Source organism: Chlamydotis macqueenii, chromosome Z (genome assembly GCF_036417535.1).
Source record: "Chlamydotis macqueenii isolate bChlMac1 chromosome Z, bChlMac1.mat, whole genome shotgun sequence".
NCBI classification, from domain to species: Eukaryota; Metazoa; Chordata; class Aves; order Otidiformes; family Otididae; genus Chlamydotis; species Chlamydotis macqueenii.
Genome location: NC_141593.1, coordinates 63047033 through 63071541, shown reverse-complemented (window position 1 = coordinate 63071541; position 24509 = coordinate 63047033). Strand labels below are relative to the sequence as shown.

Genomic DNA, 24509 nt, shown 5'->3' with positions numbered 1-24509 from the left:
ATCAGAAGAGTATTCAATTTCATCAGAAGTACTCAATTTACTTCATGTTTTGCTTCTAGATACTTTTATCTTCTTGATAAATTACTGTTTTCATAACCAAAGTATTTCAAGATTAAATTCAGGTGTGGTTTTTTGTTTGTTTGTTTTGTTTTGTTTGTTTTGTTTTGTTTTGAGTAGGAGAGAATGTTTGGTATAGCAGACTATGGTGAATTTCTTGTTCCATAAAGTGAAAGGTAAACTATGGAAACAGAAATACGTGGCTTTGGATAGGAAATCCAAAAAGTATTGCAAATGTATTACTAAACTCCTGAAAAATATTTGTATCACTATCCTTCCTTAGAAAAATACTTACTTCAGGAGTATTTACAGATTTAAAAACATTAAAGTCATCGTTTGAAAGAGCAACACTGGATGCAGTTTTGAGGGTTATTGTGTGTCCATTATACCAGATTAAAATTTATTTTGTTTTAAAATATCTTGAAGTTATTTTATATGTCTAGTAAAACTTGAAAATGGTCTGAGAATTTCTCTAGTTAAAGGCTGTTTACTATAGCTATTCAGAAATAGTTTGCAAGATAGTAATTTTTTTTTTTAAGCACTAATTATTTGATTATGTAGAACAAGAGAGCTTTTAAATCTGATCAGTGGGTGTTGGTAAAACCACTTTTACTATATATGTAAGTATTAATAAACTTAGCTACTATTTCAACTCATTTCAACTTTCAAAGATAATATTCAATGGCAACTTTTACTTTACTTGTTTTCAAGTTACTCAATCTTACAGCTGTGCAAAAATCTTGAAGTATCATTATTGAGTAACTTACTTTGAAGTCACTGAAGAGCCAGTGTGGTAAAGTATGTCTGTAATTCACTACTAGTGCTAAAGAACTCTGAATATGTAGGTAAGTTTTTGAGTTGTCCTCTTACATTAGTTGTATGGAAAGCTACAGTGTCTTTGCAATAAACAACAGATGGAAGAATCATAGTGAAAATCGACACTGGAGCTTGCATCATCATTATAAGTTAAAATATGTTTATTAGCAGGTAGAACTAGTGGGTTCTTCCTGTGAAAAGCAACTGCATCAAATTGTAGGATTAAGTTGAATTTTGCTATTTAGCTGTTTTTCTTCTTCTGTTGGAGACAGTGCCAGGAGTTTCTTCTAATAGTTAGGTAGGTTGTACTTGCTTGTGTTATGCCATCCTTTCCCTTTTAAAATGTAAGTGTAACAGTTTTTCCGTATCTCTGACACTTATTCCCTTTCTGTTTTGAGAGCAATCATTAGGTCTATGCTCAATCTTTGTTTTATTATACTAAATGGGGCACTCTCAATTTCTTCTGGTTTGCAGCTGTTGTAGTTGAAGTTTAGCCCTCCTGAATGGTGTTGCTTGAATTATGTACATATTCTAGTTTGAGCATAACCCTTGGCAGGTACAGTTGTGGTAGTATCTCTCCTGCAGTATCCTAAAATTGTATTTGTATTCCTCAAGGTAGCGTTATGTTGTTGATGTACTGTTTTCTTCTGAGCAGCAAGACATCTTCTAGGCCAGACGTTTTGTGTGTAAATAGTATGGTGCAGGAGGATTGGGTGGGTTTCTCTTGAGAATGTGAGTTACAGTGGCTGCATTAATACAGCAGCTTACAGGAGTGCTTCTGATGTTAAAAGTAAACAGATTTTGTAACTGCTGTTTTGACTTAAACTTTTCATTGTGCTGAATTAGTATTTCCCTAGCGGACAGAATTTACAAAAGTATGTCCACGTTCATGATATTTATGGCAAGTTCAGGACTTGTGTAAGGAAATAGTTGAAACTAACTTAATTTTCCTGTATGAGGCCTGAGGGTCATACAATGTATGTGTTTTAATGTATAAACTTTATATGTAAATACATATTTATTCTGGTAAAATGACAACAGTTCCAGGATCTTGCTCTTAATCTGGCTGCTTTCTTTATGGTCTGTTCTGGTTGGGCAGATATTTGAGTTTGAAAGATTAGAACAGACTTTCTTAAGAACTGGAATGAGACTCTTAAGAACTAGGCTTTCAGTTGTGCACTGTCTATCAATGTTTATATGTTAGTATACAAACCAGTATCTTGTGATCAGGTAGTTCTTTAGTAATAACCATTTGGTATACATGAACTATACCTTTCCTGCTCATCTCTTCAACTATTGTTAGATTTACTTCTTTTATTACATGACTCTCTACTTCACTTAAACCTCCTATTCCCTACTCAGCTCTTCCCTCTCCTTCATTCTTCTTCCTTTTCCTTTTGACAAACTTCTTCATTGCCCAAACTTACCTCCTCTGCAGGATGCTTAACCTCTAACCAAATGCCAACTAAAGGGATTTCTGCTTGAGCTGCTTCTGGAAATAAGTCAATTTTTCTTTCTTTGTGTGAAAGATACCACGTTATGAGGCGGTCACTGCTGGTCTTGATCTGTAATCTTTAATTCATTGATTCATTAATCGTTCAACTTATAATTGCATTTATAATTTATAATCCTTATAAGTGGGGTGTGTATGGGAAAAAAGGTTGTGGTTTTTTTTCCTCCTTTTTTTTTGTTTTTAAAGAATTATTGCAGTCTAGAATTATACTATTTCAGAACCTCTCTAGAAGACTCTTGTAAATCCAAATCAAGTGCAGCTCTGTTTAATAGACTGATCTTTTTCTGTAACAAGAGTCCTACTTCTGTAGATGCTTTTTCTGAAGATAGCTTTTGTTTGCTGTTGCTTGCGAAAATGTGAAGCAGAGACAGAAGGTATACTAACTAGGTACACTAAAGTTCTCACAGGATAACTTTAAATGTGAGAAACAGGTAATAGCTGAATGTTTATATTGTGCTTTGAGTTAACGTCAGAGTTCTTTAAAATTTCTAACCTTATGTTAGAGCAAACTATTTTCTCAGAGCCCTTTAGAAGGAAGTGGCACCTCTTGAAAACAGTCTAGTAATTTATTCCATGTATTTGGCACAAAAATAATTGCCCAAAAAACCCCATTATAAACTTCAAACAGATTTCACATTTCAAGTGTCCCTATCCTTCTGTTTGAATGTATAAGAATCCCAAAAAAAAGGAAAAAGGAGGCAAAAGACTTGGTTCAAAAGAACCTCTCTGATGAACTAAGGAGTTGTTTTTGCTGCTTAGGTAACTGGTGCTAGTAAAATGCACATTAATTCTTGGATGACAGGAAGACTCCAAGTCTGTCATTAAGAAGGAGAAATGCTCTTTTTTTTCAGGACAAAGAAGCTATCTACGTTTTAATAAAGAAGCTTTGAAATAATTAGACTTCAATGTAAAAGCAGTGTAGTGAAGGTTGTTTACACAACACTGCAGAACTCCTAGAACAGTTATTGCAGGATACTGCAGTGAAGACCTGAGCTTTTTTAATTAAACAAAATACATTGATTTCTTTTGGTAAGAGGAGAATTTGACTTTGAAGTCCTCTGGGCTTAACATTATGTTTGAACAGTATGTGTTCCCAGGCTTGGTTTTGGATACTGAAATGTACTTTAATAACCTTGCAAGGAGGTTGGACTAGATGGCCTTTAAAGGTCCCTTCCAACCCTAATGATTCTATGATTCTACTAATGAAAATAGAAAAAGCCATGTTTTGCCATTTTTTTTTAATTCTTGAATATACTTTTTAGACTTACTCATTAAAATGTAGTTACAGTGGTGTATTCTTCACTCATGTTATGATGGAAGATTACATGTAACATCCCATTATCTTGATTTAGCCATATCTATCTGTCTTTTCTCATTTATCGGTAGTTGACTGTACACTACAAAGTCAGATATGTAGGAACAAAATAAATTCTATGTGAAGAGCTTATTGTGCTTGCCCTCTCACAAGTTTTGTTGAACAAAATATTGTATTTGTGTGTTTAAAGTTACTGAACAGTCTGGAAGATACCTAAGCCTCGTTACAAAAATAAGGCAATTCCAGAAGTCTGGCAGCCAAAAAAAAAAAAGGCCTAAAAGTACATATTGCCACATTTTTTTTCACCATTATTGGAAGCAGTAAAAGTATTTGATTGTTTCTCTGCTAGACAGAGTTCAACATCAGACGTTGGCTGGTGTACAGTTGCCAAGTAGGGTAGTTTGACTGAGAACATTTACCTTCTGGAGGCTTATCAGAACTGCTTCCTGCTGATGACATGAACAGGTATAATTCACTTGAAGAAGTGTAGCTGTGTATGTCAAATATTGGAAGCTATTTCTTTTCCCTAGGACAGTTGTTCTTGTTTGTTTGCATTTTTTTTTTTGGTCTATTTTCATAAATTTAATACATACAAGCTATTTTTCCCTTGTTATGGGATTATTTTATAACATTGAGTGGTGATTAAGTTGTTAATGTACAGCATCAGTTAAGGCAAAACTGTATAATTGAACAAAATCAAACTGCTCATAAGCCAATGTCTTGTCTTAGTATAGTCAACAGACATGCAGGGTTTTATGAACTAAAATATTTTCTTCTTGACGGGCAGAATTACAAGCTTTAATTAGCGACGATTTTGAGTGGTATATTTTGTAACTAACAGACTTGTATATATTACTGCAGGCAAACTAGTAGCTAAATTTGTGCGGTTTTGTAAAAAGTTAAAATGTTTCAGTAATGTGCTTCATAGGGGGTTTACTTATACCTCTGAAGGCTGAGTTCTAAAGGTTGATAGTTGCACTGATTTGCTTGGGCTCACATTTATGGTGAAGTGTTTTATTAATGGGAAATCTGTCTGCAATACTTGATAACAAATTTCGTATCTTTTCTCATAAACTGTAAGAAGGACCTTTTGGTGGCCTAGTTAGTGTTCCTTAGTAATTCAGTTCGTGAAGAATCAACACCTTTTTGTTTCAGAATGTTCTTGCTCACTTCTTTGCAAAGAATTCCAGTGCTCAGCTAGGACGAATGCTCAAGAGCCTAAAAAGATATAATAAATTCTGTTTGGTTTTTGTAAAAACTGTTACTTTGATCCCTTTTTACTTGTGGTCCTCAACCTTTGGTATCCTGGCAAAATCAAATGCACAAACGTACCCTGGCAGAGACTTTCTCTGTAGCAGAAGCAGTAATTTGAAAAAGCTGAATGCTGGAGGGAGATGAGCTGAGGAAGAGGACTAAGTTTCTCATGATTGCACATTGGCTCAGGGTTTCCGTGGCCTGGATGGAGAACTGGGAAACAACACAGGTTAATAAACTGTTAGGAGAAGATAGTCTGAGATGAGCATCTTGTGCAAACTTTTCCTGAAAACTTTTCCAGCAGTAGCAGTTATTGCTGATAAGTGTATTAACAATCTTAACTAATGACATGCTGCAATTCTAGTAGGAGCAGTCTGTGTAGGAGTAATGCACAGTTTATGTCCGAATTGTCTTTGATGCATTGGAAGATGTTACGTATCGCAAGAAACCAGGCATATATTGTAGGAAATGATGTCAAGAATCCTATTATAAAGTACCTTTATTTTGCAAAGGGAAATACTCAAAAAGTTAGGGCTCTCGTTTAGGCTGCTTGTGCGTTCCTGTGCTTGATCTCATGTCACTTTATTCTGTGAGACCGTGCCACATTAGTATGTAGAACACAAAACTAAGATTTCATTAATTTATGTAAATTGTTTTGGGGAAAGGGAGCTTTAAACGACAAACTTATTCTACTTATTCTGGTGCTTTTTTTTTTTGTTTCGGATTTATAGTTTAGAAAAGTGCTACTTAATTTCTGATCAACTGTACTATTTGGTGGAAGCATTTGGTATTTTTTTTTGGTCAAGATCCTAGGATAAAACTTTTTTAAGAAAGATACATCTGTCATGTCTAGCAGGTATGTGGATAGTCTTTTCAATCTGTTAAGCTGCGTATCAGTGACACCTTTTGAGAGCTGCAAGACACATCACCCACATGCTTTGGAGACAAATTATTTTTTAGTTATTCTATTGTGGGTCTATGATTGGGTTTGCGTGTTGTACCCTAGTCCTCTGGAGCAATTCAAGGTGCAAATGTCACTATGTGCTCTAGTTTCGCATGACTGAGGTTTAGCTTTCTTAATTTCTTAATTACCAGTCATTTAGAAGAAACATTCAAACTTCTCATGTGGCTTGGAAGCAGTAGGGTTAGTTTGGCTGTTAGTGGGTTAGTATATTAGTTTTTAGGGTTTGGCACAGAGGCTTTGTTTTAAATGCTGTTTTTGTTTTTAAATCAGGAGCCAATGAAGTCGAGAGCACCACAGCTACATTTGGAATACAGATTCTACAAGCAGCTAGGATCTGGAGGTAAAAAGCAGTGTCGTGCATTTTACTGTAATGTAATCCAGGATCAATTTTTCACAGAAATTTTCTGATTTAGAGGTATAAATCTATTCAATAAAGTGTCCCGAGTTATTTAAAGCAGAAAAAAGCAACATGACTCAGTAGATTAATGTATAAGCTTTTCTAGTATTGTAAGACCTTTTTGTTGTACTCTTTAAAGCGTGTCTGTGAAATTCTGAGACTATTTAATGTCTTAAATATCACAGAACGTGTGTGCATATGGGTACACCTTAAACTAAGCACTCTTAGAATACTCCCAGCGTGTTCTCTTTGAATAAACACTATAAATGACCAAAACGATATTCTACTAATCACATTTTTTTATTTAAAGTTGCTATGATATTTAAATAGCTTCAGTCTCAGTTTTACTTTACTTCATTTCCATTAATACAGTACGTATTACTGCTTACTAATTTTAAGCCTCCTAAATACTTTTTAAAAAAAAAGTTTAAATGCAGCTTAAGACTCGAATTTCTCATTTCACTCCCGTTGTTGCTTTTACACCCAGAAATACTCTTATGATGGTCCCCTCAATGATCCAGTTAATCACCTTTTGCTTTTATTAGGTGAGCAATACTTCTCATGTATTTCTGTGCCTTTGACAAAGCTGTGTATAGCAAGATGTGAAGCTAAGAAAATGAGTACAAATCGTCCCTAAATGAGTTATACCCTAGGGAAAAATCTTATATCTTTTCCTTGAAAGTATTCCTTTAATTCCTAGAGTAGCTTTTCATAGGTCATGTAGTTATTTACTTTTTCCACTTTTCACCAATGTAGATGCTTATTGTATAAAATGGACTACTAATAGTTGTTTTCTATGTGCACATTCTTTCTTTTTTTCTACCAAAGATAGCATGTAATTTGTAACAGTGATTTTAAAGTTATGCTTAAACTACAATAAAATACTGTTTAATACTGTTTTAATAATGAAAAGTCATCTCAAAGTCAGGGAATACAAAGTGAACATGCTCATACCACTTTCATTTTGTTGCATTGAATGTATGATATTATGAGTGTTATGATGAATTTTAATACTTTCTCAATACTACTTTCACTTTCAAAAATTTGGGATCATATGTTAATTGGTGCACACACTGGATAGTGTTTCTCTAGTTAGGTAGTGCTCAAATTTTGTGCTCTTCTTTAAAGACCTTCCCTTTAAAGACTAGGGAAACATACTTTCCAATACTTTAAATACAGGACTTTTTTTTTTTTTTTGATGCTGTAGTATGAACGCTCTGCTGCCGGGAATCTTTAGAGATAATTCTTTGCAAGACATGACATTGTTCCTGTTTAGAGATGAGTTAAGTTGCAGAATGTCTGGTCAAAATGTTGAGTCTTAAATGGTTGCTAATTGGAGAAAGTAATCAGGATATAATGTCTGGTTTTTTCATTAGTTGTAAATAATCAGCATACACTAGACTAGTATTGTGAAACAGCAGAGATCTTAATTGCTTAACTCATGAGACACAACCCACAAGTTAGAGACAATACCCAGCTGTGAAAACCAAGGTGTTAACTATCTAAAATTGCTAAGTAGCTGTGTAGTGCAGGTAAGACTAAAGCTATAACTACTAGTTCTGACTGCAGGCAATAGCAATGTTTCTCAGAGGCAGGAACCCTTATGGGAGTATTTACTGGGAAAAATATCTTAGCAAATGTAACTTTGTTTACCTTTTTGTTTACTGAGTAGGATTGGAGGACTATATTTAATGTAAGAATGTAGGGAAGTTATTAGTCTGCTTTATTTTGACTGTCATTCAACTCTGTTTGGTTGCAATGACTTTATTACTTCTCTGTTGCATTACTGAAGTATTGTAAGAGAGAATGATCTCTCTTGATTCTTTGAATGAAGATGAGACCACCTTTGGGATGAAAACAAAAAGATAAAGCTTATGAGTACTAGTCATTATCAATATTTATGAAGAACCTCTGTTTTCAAAGTAATCTGCTTTTATTCCAAAGTAAAAGCCTCCCCCAGCAGGCATAGAACCCTGTAAATTCCTTTTGAGTCATCTGACTTTCTCAGGCACCCCACTTGAGACTCATTGTAATGGGTTTTGTGGGAAAGACTGAACATGAAGAAAGTAATATTCATGCTCCCATCTTGTTTTTACTTTACTGATTTTTCGTGACATAGGTGTTTACTGTCAAGTACACATTTCAGAAATTTTGGCATATAAATGGTTGGAAAACATGGTGGTGGAAAGTTGATGCACCAAGTGATAAATTCAGGAAGCAGTTAATCCTTACTTCATAGAACAGGAGAAACGAAAAATGTTATGCCAGATCTATCCATATAGATAGTGTTGCTCTATGGGCAGTGGTTGCACTTTTGCCAGAGAGAGAATACATTGAAGGAGTGTATCTTTGTGCAAGTGGAAGAAGATCGTAGGAAGTATAAAAAAAGCTGGCAGAAATTTGAAGTATAGTAATTGTGAGCAGATAGGAGGTTTCTCTGGTAAGTAATTACTCACTGTACTAGCAGTTCCAGTCATCTGGAGCCTTCTGGTTTCTAAGCTTCTAAAAATCCCTATTTGCAAGGTTTCTTAATCATGACAAAGTAGTCTTTCCTTAGCTGTTTTTTTTTTTTTTTATTATTCACAGAAAAATTCTCGTGATTTGGCTGATAGCTTTATAACTGTGTGGACTGCTTGTTTTGCATTTAATTGTATTAAATAGCTTTTCTGCTTATTCGCCTCATGTATACATGCATACACGTGTATTAATAGCAAATGACTACTAAAAAATGGTCTCAGAAGCAACTGGTGAAAAGGGAATAGTACTCCCTTCCTTTCTCAATTTTGCAAGCAGAGCCATTATTTCCTATAAACAAAACTTAATTTTTCACAAATTAATTCCACAAGTTGTGCTACAAACAGACTCATGCTGAGTGTGAAATAACCTGAAGCTTAAGGGATAAAATACCTGCAGGCCCTTTGAAATCCCAGTTTATTTGGGGTGGCATGAGGAGGACGAAGAGGTATTAAAGTATGAATGAATACTTCTGGAAGAGAATTAGGTTACTTTCCTGAAATACCTTCCTGAAAACAAGTAAAGGAAATGTTATTGGGCAACAGATTATCTCACCTTCTGATCCCTTTTAACAGAGCATCTTAGTGCTTCCTCTGACCTTATGAGCACCCTTGATGAAGGAGTGACATTTTGAAATTGTATCTTTTCTTGGTATTCCCTCATCTCCAGCCAGTGTTTGTCTACTACAAGTCTACTTACTTATTCTTATAATATCCCTTTTTCTTTTTTTTCTAATAAACTTGTGACTTAGAATTTTTTTTAAATTATTGATTTCTGTGGTAAAAGTTGCTCTTCTGTTTCTTGGATGCCATGAACATGGAAGGCATGCCTGAATGAAGAAAATTTGGGGGATATTTTATAACTGTTCCCTGAAAGAACAAGAAAAAAATAGGCATGAAGTATGACAGATGTGCAATTTTTATACACAGGAGTTTTTAACCAAGAGTATTCATTCTTTAATAGAAAGTACTTTTGATTTGCATGAAAAAGCACTAACATTTCAAAACTGTATTTCTACGGAGAGAATCTGCTCATAAAGAATGCTTATAATTTCTAACTTTACTCTTTCCAGTATGCTTTTTACTAAACATGGCTATGAATGTGCATTAGCATGTAGATGTCTGTCAGGACAAAAATGGGAAGAGTCTGTCTTAAACAGGAAACGTTTCATGTACTTTGGGGTTTTTTTGAAATATCTTTAATTATTCTGGGGAATGGATCTAAAAGTTATTAAAAATAGTTCTTGAATTAGTTTAAAAATGTGTCTTATTTTGGTCACATAATTATTTGGCTTTCATTTAAGTTTTATATACCAGTAGAAATTTTTATGAAAATTGCTGTCTCTCTTCTGCTGTAATTTTGCCATTCAATAACTGTGAACGTGCACTCCTCATGAAGTGTGAAGTCTTTTAGTCAGTATACAGACATTTCTAGTCAACTGAATGAGCAACCTATAGAGGGAATTTAAAGTATCTTTAATTCTAATAAAATTTTAGTTAAAATATCCCAGAAGGAATGATAAGAAAAACTGATACATTACCATAAGTGCAGTACTACAAATAAAACTATAGCTGAATTCTTAACTGAAATTACACTAGGACTTTCGGAATTAGTAGAAAAGCTTTGTATTTTTAAAATTGATTTTTATATTTATTTTTTACACTATCAATCTTTCTCCTCATGATAAGCAGATGAGCTGTAGATATATGTCATGTGCTACCCCCATAATTTAACTGCACCTAAATTCAGTGTATTTTCCTACTAGGAGGAACTGAGCGGGGAGAAAATCAATAACTACTGGCTTAATTTGAGTATTGAGTAGTAAAGCTGATAATATTTTTAAGGTGGGATTTTTTCCATTTAAAAACCTTATTTGTGAAAATTCTTAAAATGCTGTATTTCTTTGACAGGTATTTACAGTATGGTTCTGTTCCCTCTTGCAATAAGGAAGCTGTGTACATATTAAAGAAGTTATGTATTGTTAGGTGTGAAGAGCATAACGATTCAACTTCTACTGTCTGATTTTTGTAACATTTCTTAACTCCGTGGGTCATCAATCATAATGACTGTGAGTCTTCAGAAGTGAATGAATGAGGGCTCTTTTATACTTACCCATCTGACAAGTGGAACAAAAGGATAACAGTCAGCTTCTGCTGCTTAACCTGCCTTAGTAGAGCTTGTGTCTGCAATGCTGCTGTTTTACTAAGAACAGACTGATGCTATAGTACCTGTCTCTAGCAACAAGGGGTATCTATTGTTAGATTTTAGTTTTTAATTTGATGTCATTTTTGAAAGAGACAAAGATGTGTTCAGCTGTGGACTATGCTACTACTGAAACTGCTGTATTAACATTTCAGAGAAGGCAGATGCTCAGTATTGATAATGATATTTTCCTTTTCTTAAGCTTTATACTTCTGTTCTTTTAGCTGAAGTCTAGTTAACACTTCCACTCTTAAAACTGGCAAACACTTTTCTTGCAGAATGACCAATGGCCAGTGCATGTATAAGATATATACTTGTGTACTATGGAAAAAGGTGTTGTATTTTAAAAGGTTATGGCCAGTGTGAAATGAACGTTAAGTACTGCATTCTGTACATGAGAATCTTTTCCGTGGTTTGCTGCTATCAGTCATGTGGTAAATGTGCTCTGCATTGCTATCTTAAAATGTATTTTTTCAGTTTCAAGGTCATGAGAGCCTGCCTTAGACATAACAGAATCATACTACTTGGGCAGTGGTAATGAAAAAATTACCATTGGGTTGGTGGTTGAAGGAGATTGTAGAGCTGCCATAATGTGATTTTGGAAGATATCGAAATGTTACCAGAGCACTTGTGTATGCCGTTAGTGTAAGAACAAGTCTGTATGTAATCCTGAGAAGCTGCGGCCAGGGAAGTACTAAGCATTTGTGCACAGTGGTCAACTACTGTTCTAGAGGAGTAAAGTCTGCTCACCATTTTGGTAATCAAGCTCAGCAGAATATTTCTTACAGCATTTTGAACATGTCAGGATTCTCCAGGTTGACTGTGTTTTGGTTTGGGAACGTAGCAAATTTGAAATACTCTGTATTTCTGATTTTTTTTTTTTTGATGCAGAGTGCCTTAAGACTTGAGATTGAACACTTTTTCGTTATCAGGTCCATGATACACAGTTTAATGTTGACTAGTAGGGTAGACTTTGCTGTTCATAGTTTTTTCGTTGTTTTCCATGTTGAAAAGGTGTTTGGGCTGAAGGCCAAGAATGAAGTTCAGTGCTTTTTCCTGTAGGATAAAGACAAAAATATTTATGCTAACGAAAATGTAATTAATCTAATTTCAGTTCAGACCAGCTTGAGTGTGTGTGAGATCTGAATGTTCAGTGACACCTTTTCAATTTTTTTATGCAACCCTATTCAGGATATGGAATGCATGAGGCATATACTGGCACTAACGGGGAGGCTATCTTTTGTATTTAAGATAGTGATAGGAGATTATTATTTTTTTTAATCTTTAACTGTGAAGCACTAAAAATACTACTTTTACATGGGCAAAGACAATGGGATTTCAGATTGCTATTGAGATCATCTCTAGCTCATCCCCTGGGCCATAGCCACGCTGCCTTCTGCTTCACTCTATGGAAGAAAATGGAGAACAGCATGGTTTTATCACAGTATATTAGCATCTGTGCTCTACTATAACTTTTCCCAAGACAAAATGTTAATCGCTTTATTATGATCTCTTAGTTCCTTTCTCAATTGTTGGATTGTAACTTATTTACTAGATTGATATTCTACCGTACCATGAGGAAGTATCTCAATAGCAAGTCTGCTTGATTGTAGTGCTAGAAATAAATTGTAGCTAGATTAATGTGACAAGTGATCATTTCTGTTCATGGATCTTACAGAAACCACCTAAAATAAGTTATCCCATTCTATGTTTTTCAAAATATTTTGGGGTTGCCATCCTGCTTGTGCTGTTATTACAGGATAAAAATTATAGAAGTTACCAGGGTTTGAAATGAGTTTGAAAAGAAGATTTTTACAAGAGTACTCTAATGCAGTATATGTACAAACGTATTAATTAATTGAATGTTCCCACTACTTAATTAAAGTAGTAATAATTTACTGGTGCTTCAGATTTTACAATGAAAGTTGAAGAAAAATGAAAGACAAAAGGCCTAGCTGTTAACTACAGTTAGAAAGTAACTCAGTTCAGGGCAGTCTTACTTTTATGTATGTAAATTATGTTTTATGAGTTCTTATCTGTGTGTCTTTGAGTTGTTTCACTTCATAACCTGCCCCTATATCTTCCTAACAGTCATTCAGTATAAATGCAAAGCGAATTTTTTTTAGTGGCTTCACATGAACGTTGCTTTGATCTATACTTCCAGGTAGGTAGCTGAGAATTTGCTCTTAAACTGAAAATTGATTATTTTTTAAAACCTTTAATGCTGTCCTGGTTTATTACTTTTGTTCTACTTTGGGATTATTATGCAGGAGAGTAAACAATAAGCAGTTAGTTGAAGTGAGTTTTAATCTCTATTAAATAATAAAAATAAGGGCAAGTGAACTTAAAAATTATGCTCTGTGCTTAATTTAAAAATTTACTTTTACAAGCACTTAAGCTGAATTAAATAATGACTCTCTTGACTGAGGCAGTGTCTGTTCATATGCATTGTTCATCTGTGTACTGATGACTGCTGTGGTTTTGTTGCGAGTTGTTTGTGGAAAAAGCTGACTCAATTTTGAGTTCGGTTGCTGCTGATGTACTTTAACAAGAAGGCTGAGCTGCTTGATTCTTAATGTGAATATGCTAATATTTATGTTTAAGTGAATGAATGATGATGACAATTAGAAATTTATTTTTTTAAGTATAGTCCAACTTTTGCTGGCAGTTTTTCTTGTTTTAGGCCAGTCCTTTCTAGCACTGGCCTTAAGGAAATGTACAGATTTTTCTCAGGTTATATTTAAATTATTTTTTTTCCCTAGAATAAGTACAAGAGATATGGTAAGATTAGCAGCTGCATAAATTTAAATGTAACTTGCAGATGCATATGTTAATATTCCTGAGAAGCAATAATTACTGACCAGAAGAAGCCTGGTGGTATACAAAAATTTGTATTGGTTTTGGAATATGACATCACACACAGATTGCAGAGAGTAATCAGTGGTTTTTGTATAAAATATAATAGCTGTAATTGTGAAGGTGGCTTGATGGTACAGTTCACAGAACATTATGAATGTTAGATAAATGAATATTTGATTTAATAAGGTTTACAATAAAATGCATGTCTAATTCTGGTTTAGTAATGTAAATTAGTTACAGTAGATCTGTTTTAATGGAAAAAATCTTACTTTTACATTACTATTACTTATATTTGCAAACATTCTTATATTTGTAAATAAGAAATGTAGCCTAAGTGTTGTACGTGCCTTCAACATGACATTTTATCAGTGCTGAAGTTATGTTGCATATACAGTGTCTCGTTCCATGTTTAGAGTTTTACAGTGCATGGATGATGGTGGTTTCAGTAGCCATAAAGTACTACGTTTCTGAAGATTGTATAGCTGCCTGTATATGCTGCTTTGGTTTGTGTATGCATTATTTTCTGTATGCTACTTTGCTTCAAGTAAAAAAAAAACACATATGGCACTATCCTTGATTTTGTAATTACTTACTTTCAGAGGATTCAGGCCACATTCTGTAGTCTTAGTAGGGAATACTTGCCTTTGTGGCAGGTTGTTGAATTGCATCCTTGACAGAGTATCAGTACGAATGTGCCATGGAATATAGCTGTTACTGCAAATCTTCAGTCTACTCAGTTTAAAGTATTTTGCTTGTGCCCAATGAATTGCCACACACGAAAGTTGAAAACTACAAATAAAAGACAGTGCGGTGTAGGAAGCTGAAAACAGAACAGCTTGTACTGCAAGTGCAATTGTGTGTGTTTTAATGGCATTTATGGATCTGATTTAACAGACAATCTAAGCAATACAGTGTAATGCAGATCACATCAGTAGGAGTGTGTCTTGACTGGCTTAGAGGAAACTCTAAAAGGAAACCAGTATTACAAGAAACTGAAAAGCTGCTTGCTTACTTAGTAGCTTTACAAATTTAGGTTGTATTTTATAGAGATTATAAGATAAGGCTCAAAATTAAGTCAGTGGTAGACTGGGAACACAAGGTTAAATACAAGTCGTGTTGCCATGGACGTGTGTTACAGATTTCTTTGGTCATTTTCTGCTGCTTGTTTATCAAGTTTGGGTTTTTTTTTTTTTTCCTGAATGAGGACACATGCATGTGATAATTAAGGCTACTATGTAGTATCTGTGTTAAAACAAGTAGCTGGAATTGTTGCTTTCAGATACAGATCTGTGTTCATGCTAGTCATTAGAAAACTGCAGTAAACAACATGTAGCCTCAGGCTTAAATCAGGTTTGATGCTGAAGGTCTTGAAAAAGATAGCAGCCAAGGTGGATAACAGTACCTTCTACTTGATTTTCTTTATTTTCAAGACATTTGACAGATACAGTTGTAATCTACCAATAATGTTTTCTTTATTCTAATGTTTTTATCTTGTCATTGTTATAGAAGAAGTCAGACCTGTCAGCTTTAAAAACTTCCTGGACATCATGTACCTAAATATGATAGATTAAAGCATTTGAGCGATAAACCAGTTTCGACAGATGACAGAGGTGGTTCTATTCAATAACTCATTACTCAGTGCTAAGAAACTGGGAACAGGAGAAAAGAAATCAACACTTTTTTTTCCCTGTTCTACTCTCTGAATAAAAAGGAAGGTGTAAGTCTGACTTACTAATAGTAAAATACTAGAAGTATTGCAATGTGTACAGTTGTGGAAAAAATGTGTCAAGCTGTACTTTTAATATTAGCAAAGCTTAGTTCCTTATTTTTAGATAAAAATAAATATATTTTTGTCATTTTTTTCCCAGCACCTCAGTGGGTAGTCTTGTGCACTTTTTGGATGTGTGTACTCTATTTTGGAGACTACTGATGTTCAGCAGTAATGTTTTAGGTGCCTAATGAAAGTTACCTTTTCTAGAAAAAGAAACTAGAATCCCAGCAGTATAGAAGCAGTGAATTTCCAAGTCAAGACTGTCTTGATTTTTGCCCGAATAAAATGGGATTGGAAGCCATATTGGTTTAAAATGGATTTACAATTTTAAGACAGAGTGGTTCCATAAAGCATTGTAGATGATTTTGCTTTAGTAAAGTGAGTTCATTCAACTGCAAGTATTTTACTTGTGAGTAAGTATAAATATCTATGGATAAGCAAATGTGACTCTCTTCTGATAATAAGGATTCTGTAAACCTAGTTGTAAACCTAGAAAGGAATTAGATATTTTAGTGTTCAAGTAATTTATTGTGAGTATTTTGTACTATTTTTTGGCCACAGGTAAGTTTCTTCATTGGTTGAAGAATAGGAAGTTACTGAATTCTGCAGAATTCTGAAGAAGTGTGGAATTCTGCACTTTTTTTGTGTGTGTGTGTGTGTGGGGGGACACGACTTCTTTTTAAAAAGGATTTTTGAGAATGGGCCAGAAGATCTATCAAGCTAGTAGAAAGGGTTGAATAGTGATCTGTTGTGGTTTAGCCCCAGCCGGGAGCTAAATGCTATACAGCTGCTCACTCACCATCCCAGATAGGGGAGAGAAAATACAACAAAAAGCTCGTGGGCCTAGATAAGGACGGGGAGAGATCATTCAGCAGTTACAGTCACGGACCAAACAGACTTTACTTGGGAAAACTGGTTTAACTTATTACCAATCAAATCAGAGTAGGATAATGAGAAAGAAAACCAAATCTTAAAAACATCATCTTCCTGGGCTTAATTTTACTCCCGATTTCCCTACCTTCTCCCTGGCAGCAGCACAGGGGGATGGAGAATGGGGGTTGTGGTCAGTTCGTTACACCTTGTCTCTGCTGCTCCTTCCTCCTGACAGTCTTCCCCTGCTTCAGCGTGGGGTCCCTCCCACAGGAGACAGTTCTCCACGAACTGCTTCAACATGCGTCCTTCCCACGGGCTGCAGTTCTTCACGAACTGCTCCATTGTGGGTCCCCCACGGGGTCACAGGCCGTGCCAGCAAACCTGCTCTGTCCTGGGCTCCTCTTTATGGGTCCACAGGTCCTGTCAGGAACCTGGCCCAGTGCGGGCCCTCCACGGGCCACAGTCTGCTTCAGGCATCCGCTTGCCCCGGCGTGGGGTCCTCCCCAGGCTACAGGTGGATCTCTGCTGGGAGTAACAGTACTCCTCCCCCTCCTTCCTCACTAACTTTCTTGTCTGCAGGGCTGCTGCTTTCACATATTCTCGCTCCTCGCCTCTGCCTGGCGCAGACAGCCGCCCAGCGGGAGGCCAGGGGCGAGCCCTGCGCCGCCCCTTCTCCTCCGCGCTGCTGCTTTGTTTCCCCTCCTTGCCTCCCTGCTCTCCCGCATGCCCTACCGCTGTTGCCGCTTGGCTACGCCCCGGCCAGCGGCGTGTCAGCCCTGGAGGTTGCCGGCTTCACCGGACAAAGGAAAAGTTTCTAGGAGCTTCTTGCAGACGCTACCGCTGTAGCCCGCCCCCCGCCGCCACCAAAACCCACACATAATCAAACTATATTATTGAGCAAGATACCTGAGAGCGCTGACTTCTTTAACGTCACAGAAAGAAGACTGGGATGTGTCTTACCAAGTCCCTAGTATTTCCTTCTTAACATTCTTACACCAAAGGGCTTCAGTGGTTGAAGCCTCGTAGTAAGTATTGGAATATCCTGCCAACAAAAGGATGACTTCTTCATTTCCTAGACATGAAGGTTTCTTTGTTTTTCTAGCTTACCCTGTTTTTCTTAAAGATTTATATAGAAGAGCTTACATTTATATCTCTGTTGTGGCAGAACAAGACCCAGATACTCCTTATTAGTAATGTGTTACTTTGTGACTTTTCTTCTGGAGATCTAGAGACATGAAGAAGTGATGTGAATAACAGAATGTTGTCAGATTATTGTTTTTAAGCAAAAGGCATAAGACTTTTTTGATTAAAAAAAAACCACAAAACAAAACCTCAAACTTCTGATACTTCGAACTGTTAATGTGAAGTGATTTTATGAACACAGGGGATTTTAGATGTAATGCTCTGTATCTGCCTTGCAGATGTTAGTAACTTACCACGTTAAACACAATTTTGGGATATTCTGGAGTTTTCGTCTAATTAGAAGATCAAGTGTTATAAGTAGAATAAGTACTATTCTTGCCATGTTAAATAAAATTAAATTGATCACAGCTGAGGCTAGCTCACTGCCCTGGGTGTGTACTTAACAGGAGTTGCTGTGGTGCTTGCATGATATGATGTGGTAGAATAAAATGTTAAAGGGCATCTCCTGTAAACACAGTTCTGAAATTGGCAACTGCCTACAATTCTGACAGTGTTACAAATTCATTTCTAGAAATATTTCCTCTTCTACTAGCATGTGGTCTTGCAAACTTTATCTGTAAAACTAGACAAACCCCAGAAGTCTTCTGGGTTCTGTATTTTTGAAGTGCGTTTAATATTTTAAAATGTTAGAAAGATACAGAGCAGATGAAATGGTAATAGAGGAGACTAACTTCTCTTGAGAATATTTTGGAGTTAGTGCCTTTAAACATGCAAACAGAGGTTCTCAGACTTTCTCACACTATGTCATGTGGTGCTATTTCTTCCAAATTGTCAGTGCTTTTCTTTCTCTTTATATGCTCAGGTGGTTTGTGCTTTTTTTTTTTTTTGCTTCTGTTTCTGTATGTCTGTTGGATAATTTAATTTGCTGCTGCAGAGATGCATGGAAATGTGCTGTAATTCCACCATAACAGAAAGTGAAGGCAGAAAATTTGAATTCTAAAGTTACAATATCTCCGTATGTGTATAAATATCTTCTCTGATATGTTATCTGATAATTAGGAATGATGTTTTTAAAACCAAAACCACTGTCTTGTACCGTGTTCTGATATAGCGTGCAATGTGACCTGTCTTATTTCGTTAGCAGCAGTAAGCTACTGTCATGAAGTCTTTCTGAAATGGGTAGATTATGGATGTTAAGTATATTAGTATAGATATGGGTATGATTATGCATATTTGAAAACTAAATGGGAGCTCTAGTCTTCAGAAAATTGAACAGTTAAACTGGATTTTTAGGGGTTATGTTTTCATTATTCTCACTTGTAGGAAAAGAGGTAAGTGAAAATGCTTTTAAAAAATGCTTCATTCATTTGTTTTTAGTTTTGCTAAAACCGTAAGAGGTTTGGTTTTGTTGTTTGTGTTTGGTTTTGGTGGTTTGTTTTTTTTTTTTTTTTTTTTTTTTCTTTTCCTTTTTTAACCCAGAACTCTAGTGGACAAAATTACAAATATGTGCCCTGAGTATAAGTAGAACTCTGGAAAGGTATGGAAAACTGGAGATGTAATGTACCTCAAAAACCAGTCAGTTTCATTTTTAAACTTGCATTTGTACAGAGAAGGAAGGTGAAACCCAGTGTTTCATTACGATATTCTGAAAATAGATTTTGTAGTTCTTTATAAAACAGTATTGTAGCAATGGACACTGTGGGAAAAGCTCACATGAAAGGTAAAATACGTTGTCACAGTACGGAATATTTAGAGTAAATGAGGTACAGAGGATACATACTGAAGAGCATAAAAAAAAATCTATAATAACTAGCTTCCTTAAGGGAACAAAATATATTCTGCTGAATGAGGAAGAGGTCCTGGGCATATGAGGAAGTGCAAGATGAATAGAGGCAATGATACAAGGTTATTTTTATTTATATAGTCACACAATGTATATGTACAAAAAGGCAAAAGTAAAATTGGATCGTAAGGTTTTAAATACTGATATTTTCAAACTTCTGGGTTACTTGGCTGCTTAGGGCAGGTATTTATTTGAGGGTATAAAGTCTGGAGGTGCAGAATATTTTCATATTAATTTTTTGAATATATGTACCATTCTCTGTATTGATAAAGTGTATGAGAATATGTGAAGATACATGAACATGAAGACAGGAAGTGGCACTGTTGCTAGCATAATTGTAAATGCAGTGCTTGAGTATATTAAAGAATACTTAGTCTTTTGATGCTTGCGTTTATTTTGTCAAGTATTTTTTCAGGAAATACTTTCCAATGAAGTGGGTGATCTTATGTGCACTGATAACTTAAGCTGAAAGTTGGTTTTGTCTCTGCTAAAGGTTTAGATACCTTTAACTGATTTGTTAAACGCTTAACTGCTTCTCCTGCTATGCCAGGGGAAGTCTTGTTATATGGACATGCTTATTATGCTTTTATTAAGGGAAAAGAACAGATGTATTTTTTTCAGGTAATATGTAGTTTTTCTGGTCTAAGCTGTGCATATAAAGAGACGTTTGTTCAATGATTCTGTTAACAGGCTAGAGAGTGAGGGAATCTTCTCAGTCAATGCATGTGACTTGTAGCCCTGGTTTTCAATACATTTATGGCATCAGTATCACAAGCTGTCTGAGGAAATTGGTACTATGGGTGTGTGTTCCTGCCAGGGTTTCTGGAATGCTGTCATAGAAAACTCAACAAAAATAAATTTTTTGACACAATAGTACAGTCTTAATTTTTTATAGTTTTTATGAACAGCAAATTAACGTATTCAAGTGTTTTGTGCTGGAGAATATAATACTTACTTTACATCAGGAAGAATGTTACACATGGAAATAAGATATCAGAGTGACAGGTCACGTTTTAGACTCTGTGGAAGATTTGAAAACAAATGTAGCTTTAACACTAATTTTGCCTTTTTACCCTCCTAGGTAGATGTATTTTATACCTGTTTACAAAGTATTTAAGAGATTGTTACCTGACGATACAGTAGGGTATTTTTGTTCTTATATAGTCTGTTTGGAAATTATGTATGTTTGTTCTGCACTTAATTTTTATTTAGTAATTTTCTAAGGAAAAAAAATACCCAACTGAATCTTAAAATTTTATGTTTGTTAGTATAAAATTTTAAATATGAAACTGTATTTTAGTCAAAATTTTTTTTTTCTAAATAGTTTTAAGTATATAACAGCAAGAAAATAATTTAATATTTGAAGGTCCCTTCCAATCCAAACTATTCTATGATTCTAATTTATTCTTTCTGGCCATCAATTTTTGAAGGAATCCCAGAAGTTGAGTAGTGTCTGGTGTTATAGTGCAGAACTGAAATCAGCGTGAATTATCATAGATTCCCCTTGAGACTTCTAAAAATTCCCTTTGTCATCTGTTCTTATGATTACATTAAAAAAATCTGTCCTTTGTAGGGTTTGAATTAATGAATCTCCATCTACCATACTTTTTATAGAAACCTAGATTTTTAAAAAACCCTAAAATTCCACTTTATGGTGTTTAGATTTTTAATGGACTGATTTACATTTAAGAAAAATGTTTTCTTTTATGTGCTATATAAACAGAAACCAAAAATAATGGAGGAAGAGAAGAGACAGGAGAAAGCCTTCAAGTGCAAATTTAAGTAAAAAACCACCTGTATTTGAAAAAAAAAAAAAAACTAACAAGTGATGGCTGTAACAATTTATCATCTTTGGTATTTTAAAATGCTTAATTTAAATGCCTATTTTTTTTTGAAAAGGAGCTTTTTAAACCTGTGTTCATACCTTTTAAAAATCTTATTTCAATTCACTGATACAAAACCTAACAAATAGGTTCTGACTTTTATTTTTTTATAAAAAGCCTTAAGTTTTTCCTAAGTCAAACATGTAATATTCATAAAATACATAGTGAAACTGGTACTGCCTTTGTTACTCCTTTTGTATTTTTTACCTATAATTTTTACGAGGTTTTATTGTTGTTTTTTTTTTGTGAAAAATGTATTTTTAACTTCAGATCAACTTGAAATCAGGTAGGAATTTTATTAGTATGTTCATTAATCTTATTTAACCCCTTATAATTACTTTGTATCTTCCATTTTACAGATGGAATACCTCAGGTTTACTATTTTGGCCCATGTGGCAAATATAATGCTATGGTGCTAGAACTACTTGGACCTAGTCTGGAAGATTTATTTGACTTGTGTGGTAGGACATTTTCTCTTAAAACCGTTCTTATGATAGCCATACAGTTGGTAAGTAGAATAGATGTTAATTTGAGTGTTCGTTAGAATAACTAAGTCAGTCTTCAATGGATTAAATGCTTATTTTACTTAAGAGATTTGCACTTCCTATGTTTTAAATCTGTGTTAGTGGCTTCTAATGGGCCTGTGGTTCAGTTCTAGCAGGAAGACTATCACTTTAATTTACTTTTGTTCTAGTTTTTCAAGAATCATTGCATGAATGTAGTTTCATTGTGTCTTTTGAGTTCTCATAATTACAGCCTGAAGTCATGTATTTCAGTTTGACGTAATCAATTAAAAAGAAAACCTTCATGAAATAAAAATAATTTTAATCCATGAAAGCAATTGGGTGATGGGGCTCCTAAATGGCATAAATACTTTTCCTGTGCATTCTCATAAAGAAAGCAAACAGCCAAAAATTCACCCAACCCTTCCAGAAATACTAAAATAGAACAAAATTATTCAATTAAGAACTTTTCCCTTTTTTTGAAGATTTCCTGATCTGATGCCCACTTGAGGATGAGTGGAAGTGGAAAGAGAGAGACAATTAAGGCTTTGCATGTTTATCTTGATACAATGTATTTTAAATAACTCCTTATTAAAAGTTAATGATACTGAACCTCCGCTTCCCTAAATAAGTAGTGACTTTTTTACTCATGAAGGTTAAAAATTACTGTTTAAAACACAACTGTAATTGGATAATAGGCCTGCAACTATAGATGTACAGACTATTTACAGCCAAAATGACAACGTTCATTTTTCAGAATGCTCAGATCATCACAGTTCCAAGATCATCTTTATTTTAATGCTTGCTTTTTCTTTCTGAATATATAAATTTTAATAGAAAGTGTTTCAGCTAGAATGGAGGTTATATGCATAGTGGCAAACTTTCAGTGCTTCTCTTCTTTATACTTTTAATATGTAATAGATCTACATGGACCTTCAGTGCTCACTGCTTGATAATGTAATTTCTGGTTAGTTTTAATGTGCACAAAACGTACTTGGTGCCACCTGTTCTTAAAGAATATAAATTCTGTTATATACTGATTCATGTCTAATGTCCGGTGTGAAAGTTTTCAATACATGATGTGGTGTATTTACTTAGGGGGTGTGTACAATTTTCATTGACTTTAACTGGGAGATATCTTGTTAAGAGCAATAGCCTTTTGGTTTTAAGGAGATAGGAGAGGTGACTTCCTCTGTAAAGTCAATGCAAGATGTTTAGCCTCTACCATGATTTAATGTGACAACCTGAAGCTTAAACTAAACTTTCTGTAATTTTTCTTTTTATTAAAGATTACTCGTATGGAATATGTCCATTCAAAGAACTTGATATACAGAGATGTAAAACCTGAGAACTTCTTAATAGGACGACCTGGAAACAAAACCCAGCAAATTATTCATGTTATAGATTTTGGTTTGGCAAAGGAATATGTAGATCCAGAGACAAAGAAGCACATACCATATCGAGAACACAAGAGCCTTACAGGAACAGCTAGATACATGAGTATAAATACACATTTAGGAAAAGGTACGTGTGTTTATTGAGTGCAGAAACAAGAATTCAGCAACTGTCATTTGTCTGAAATCATCTTGTTTCCAATTTGTAATTTTTCTCAATCTGCAGTCATTAAGAACTGCAAGTTTTGTGTGCTGTGTGAAGTGTCCTTATGGAAATATTATTTATGGGAATGAGGTTCTCTGGGTCGCTAGTCATCATGGTCATGTCTCAGTATATAATTACGTTATTTTTGTTAGATAACCATAAAAGAAAAATGAGGTGTATCTTTTTATATCATAGCTTCTTCACATTAAAACTGTATCATGACAGCGTAGGGTAGATGGGAAGTAGATATGCTTATTAAAGATATCAAAGTGAATAGATTGCAACAAGACAGGTTTTCAATGCTACCTTGCCAGGTTTTTGAACTTTTTGAAATGCAGCATGTATGAATAAAAGTAGCTTGTATTTGATGCTTATTTCTTGATTTTTTTTTTTCATGCTCATACTGTTAATGAGGCTTGGTCAGAGTAGTTAAAGATTATGCTAGTGTTGTAAATATGATGGGCTAAAGAAATGACAGTATATATAGAGGTAAGTTGTTATTACTGAATGAATAAACTTAGTTGGAAAAAGGTGCATGAGCACTCAAAGCAGTCTGTTTATTACAGTTATATAGAGGTTTTTTAGTGAAAACAGGTTTGACGCCTTTGAATTTGTGTAAGCCAGTTGCATATCTTTACATTGGAATCACTAATTAGGTTGCTCTTTGGATTGATCGTAAAAAATGTTGCACAGTACTTACGGTTCAAGGGTGCTTCATGTTGATATAGCAAACCAGAAACCATTCACATTTTCCAGATGGTAGTAAGATATTTTATGAAGAAAATCAGACAGCAGTGGTTTGTGGTTAGCAGCCATAATTTGTGAAATGATGTTAACACGTAGAATCACAGAATCATTTAGGTTGGAAAAGGCTCTACGTTCATTGAGTCTATTTGTTAGCCTAACACTGCCAAGTACATTGCTAAACCATGTCCCTAAGTGCTACATCTACCAGTCTTTTAAATACCTCCGGGGATGGTGACTCAGCCACTTCCCCAGGTAG

General features: G+C 34.8%; 1 protein-coding gene across 11 annotated transcripts in view; it reads left to right on the top strand.

The window, feature by feature from the left end:
* Positions 1-24509, top strand: part of CSNK1G3 (casein kinase 1 gamma 3) — an 80790-nt gene that overhangs the window by 27587 nt on the left and 28694 nt on the right. For 9 of the 11 annotated variants that reach the window (XM_086770076.1, XM_086770072.1, XM_086770078.1 and 6 more), the window contains 3 exons: positions 6190-6259; positions 21764-21912; positions 23197-23431. In XM_086770076.1, coding sequence (XP_086626202.1) covers positions 6190-6259; positions 21764-21912; positions 23197-23431 — 454 coding nt within the window. Of the gene's footprint in view, positions 1-6189; positions 6260-6845; positions 6862-9161; positions 9279-21763; positions 21913-23196; positions 23432-24509 lie in introns of those variants that run through there. The other 2 variants (XM_086770080.1, XM_086770079.1) reach the window with 2 other exon arrangements.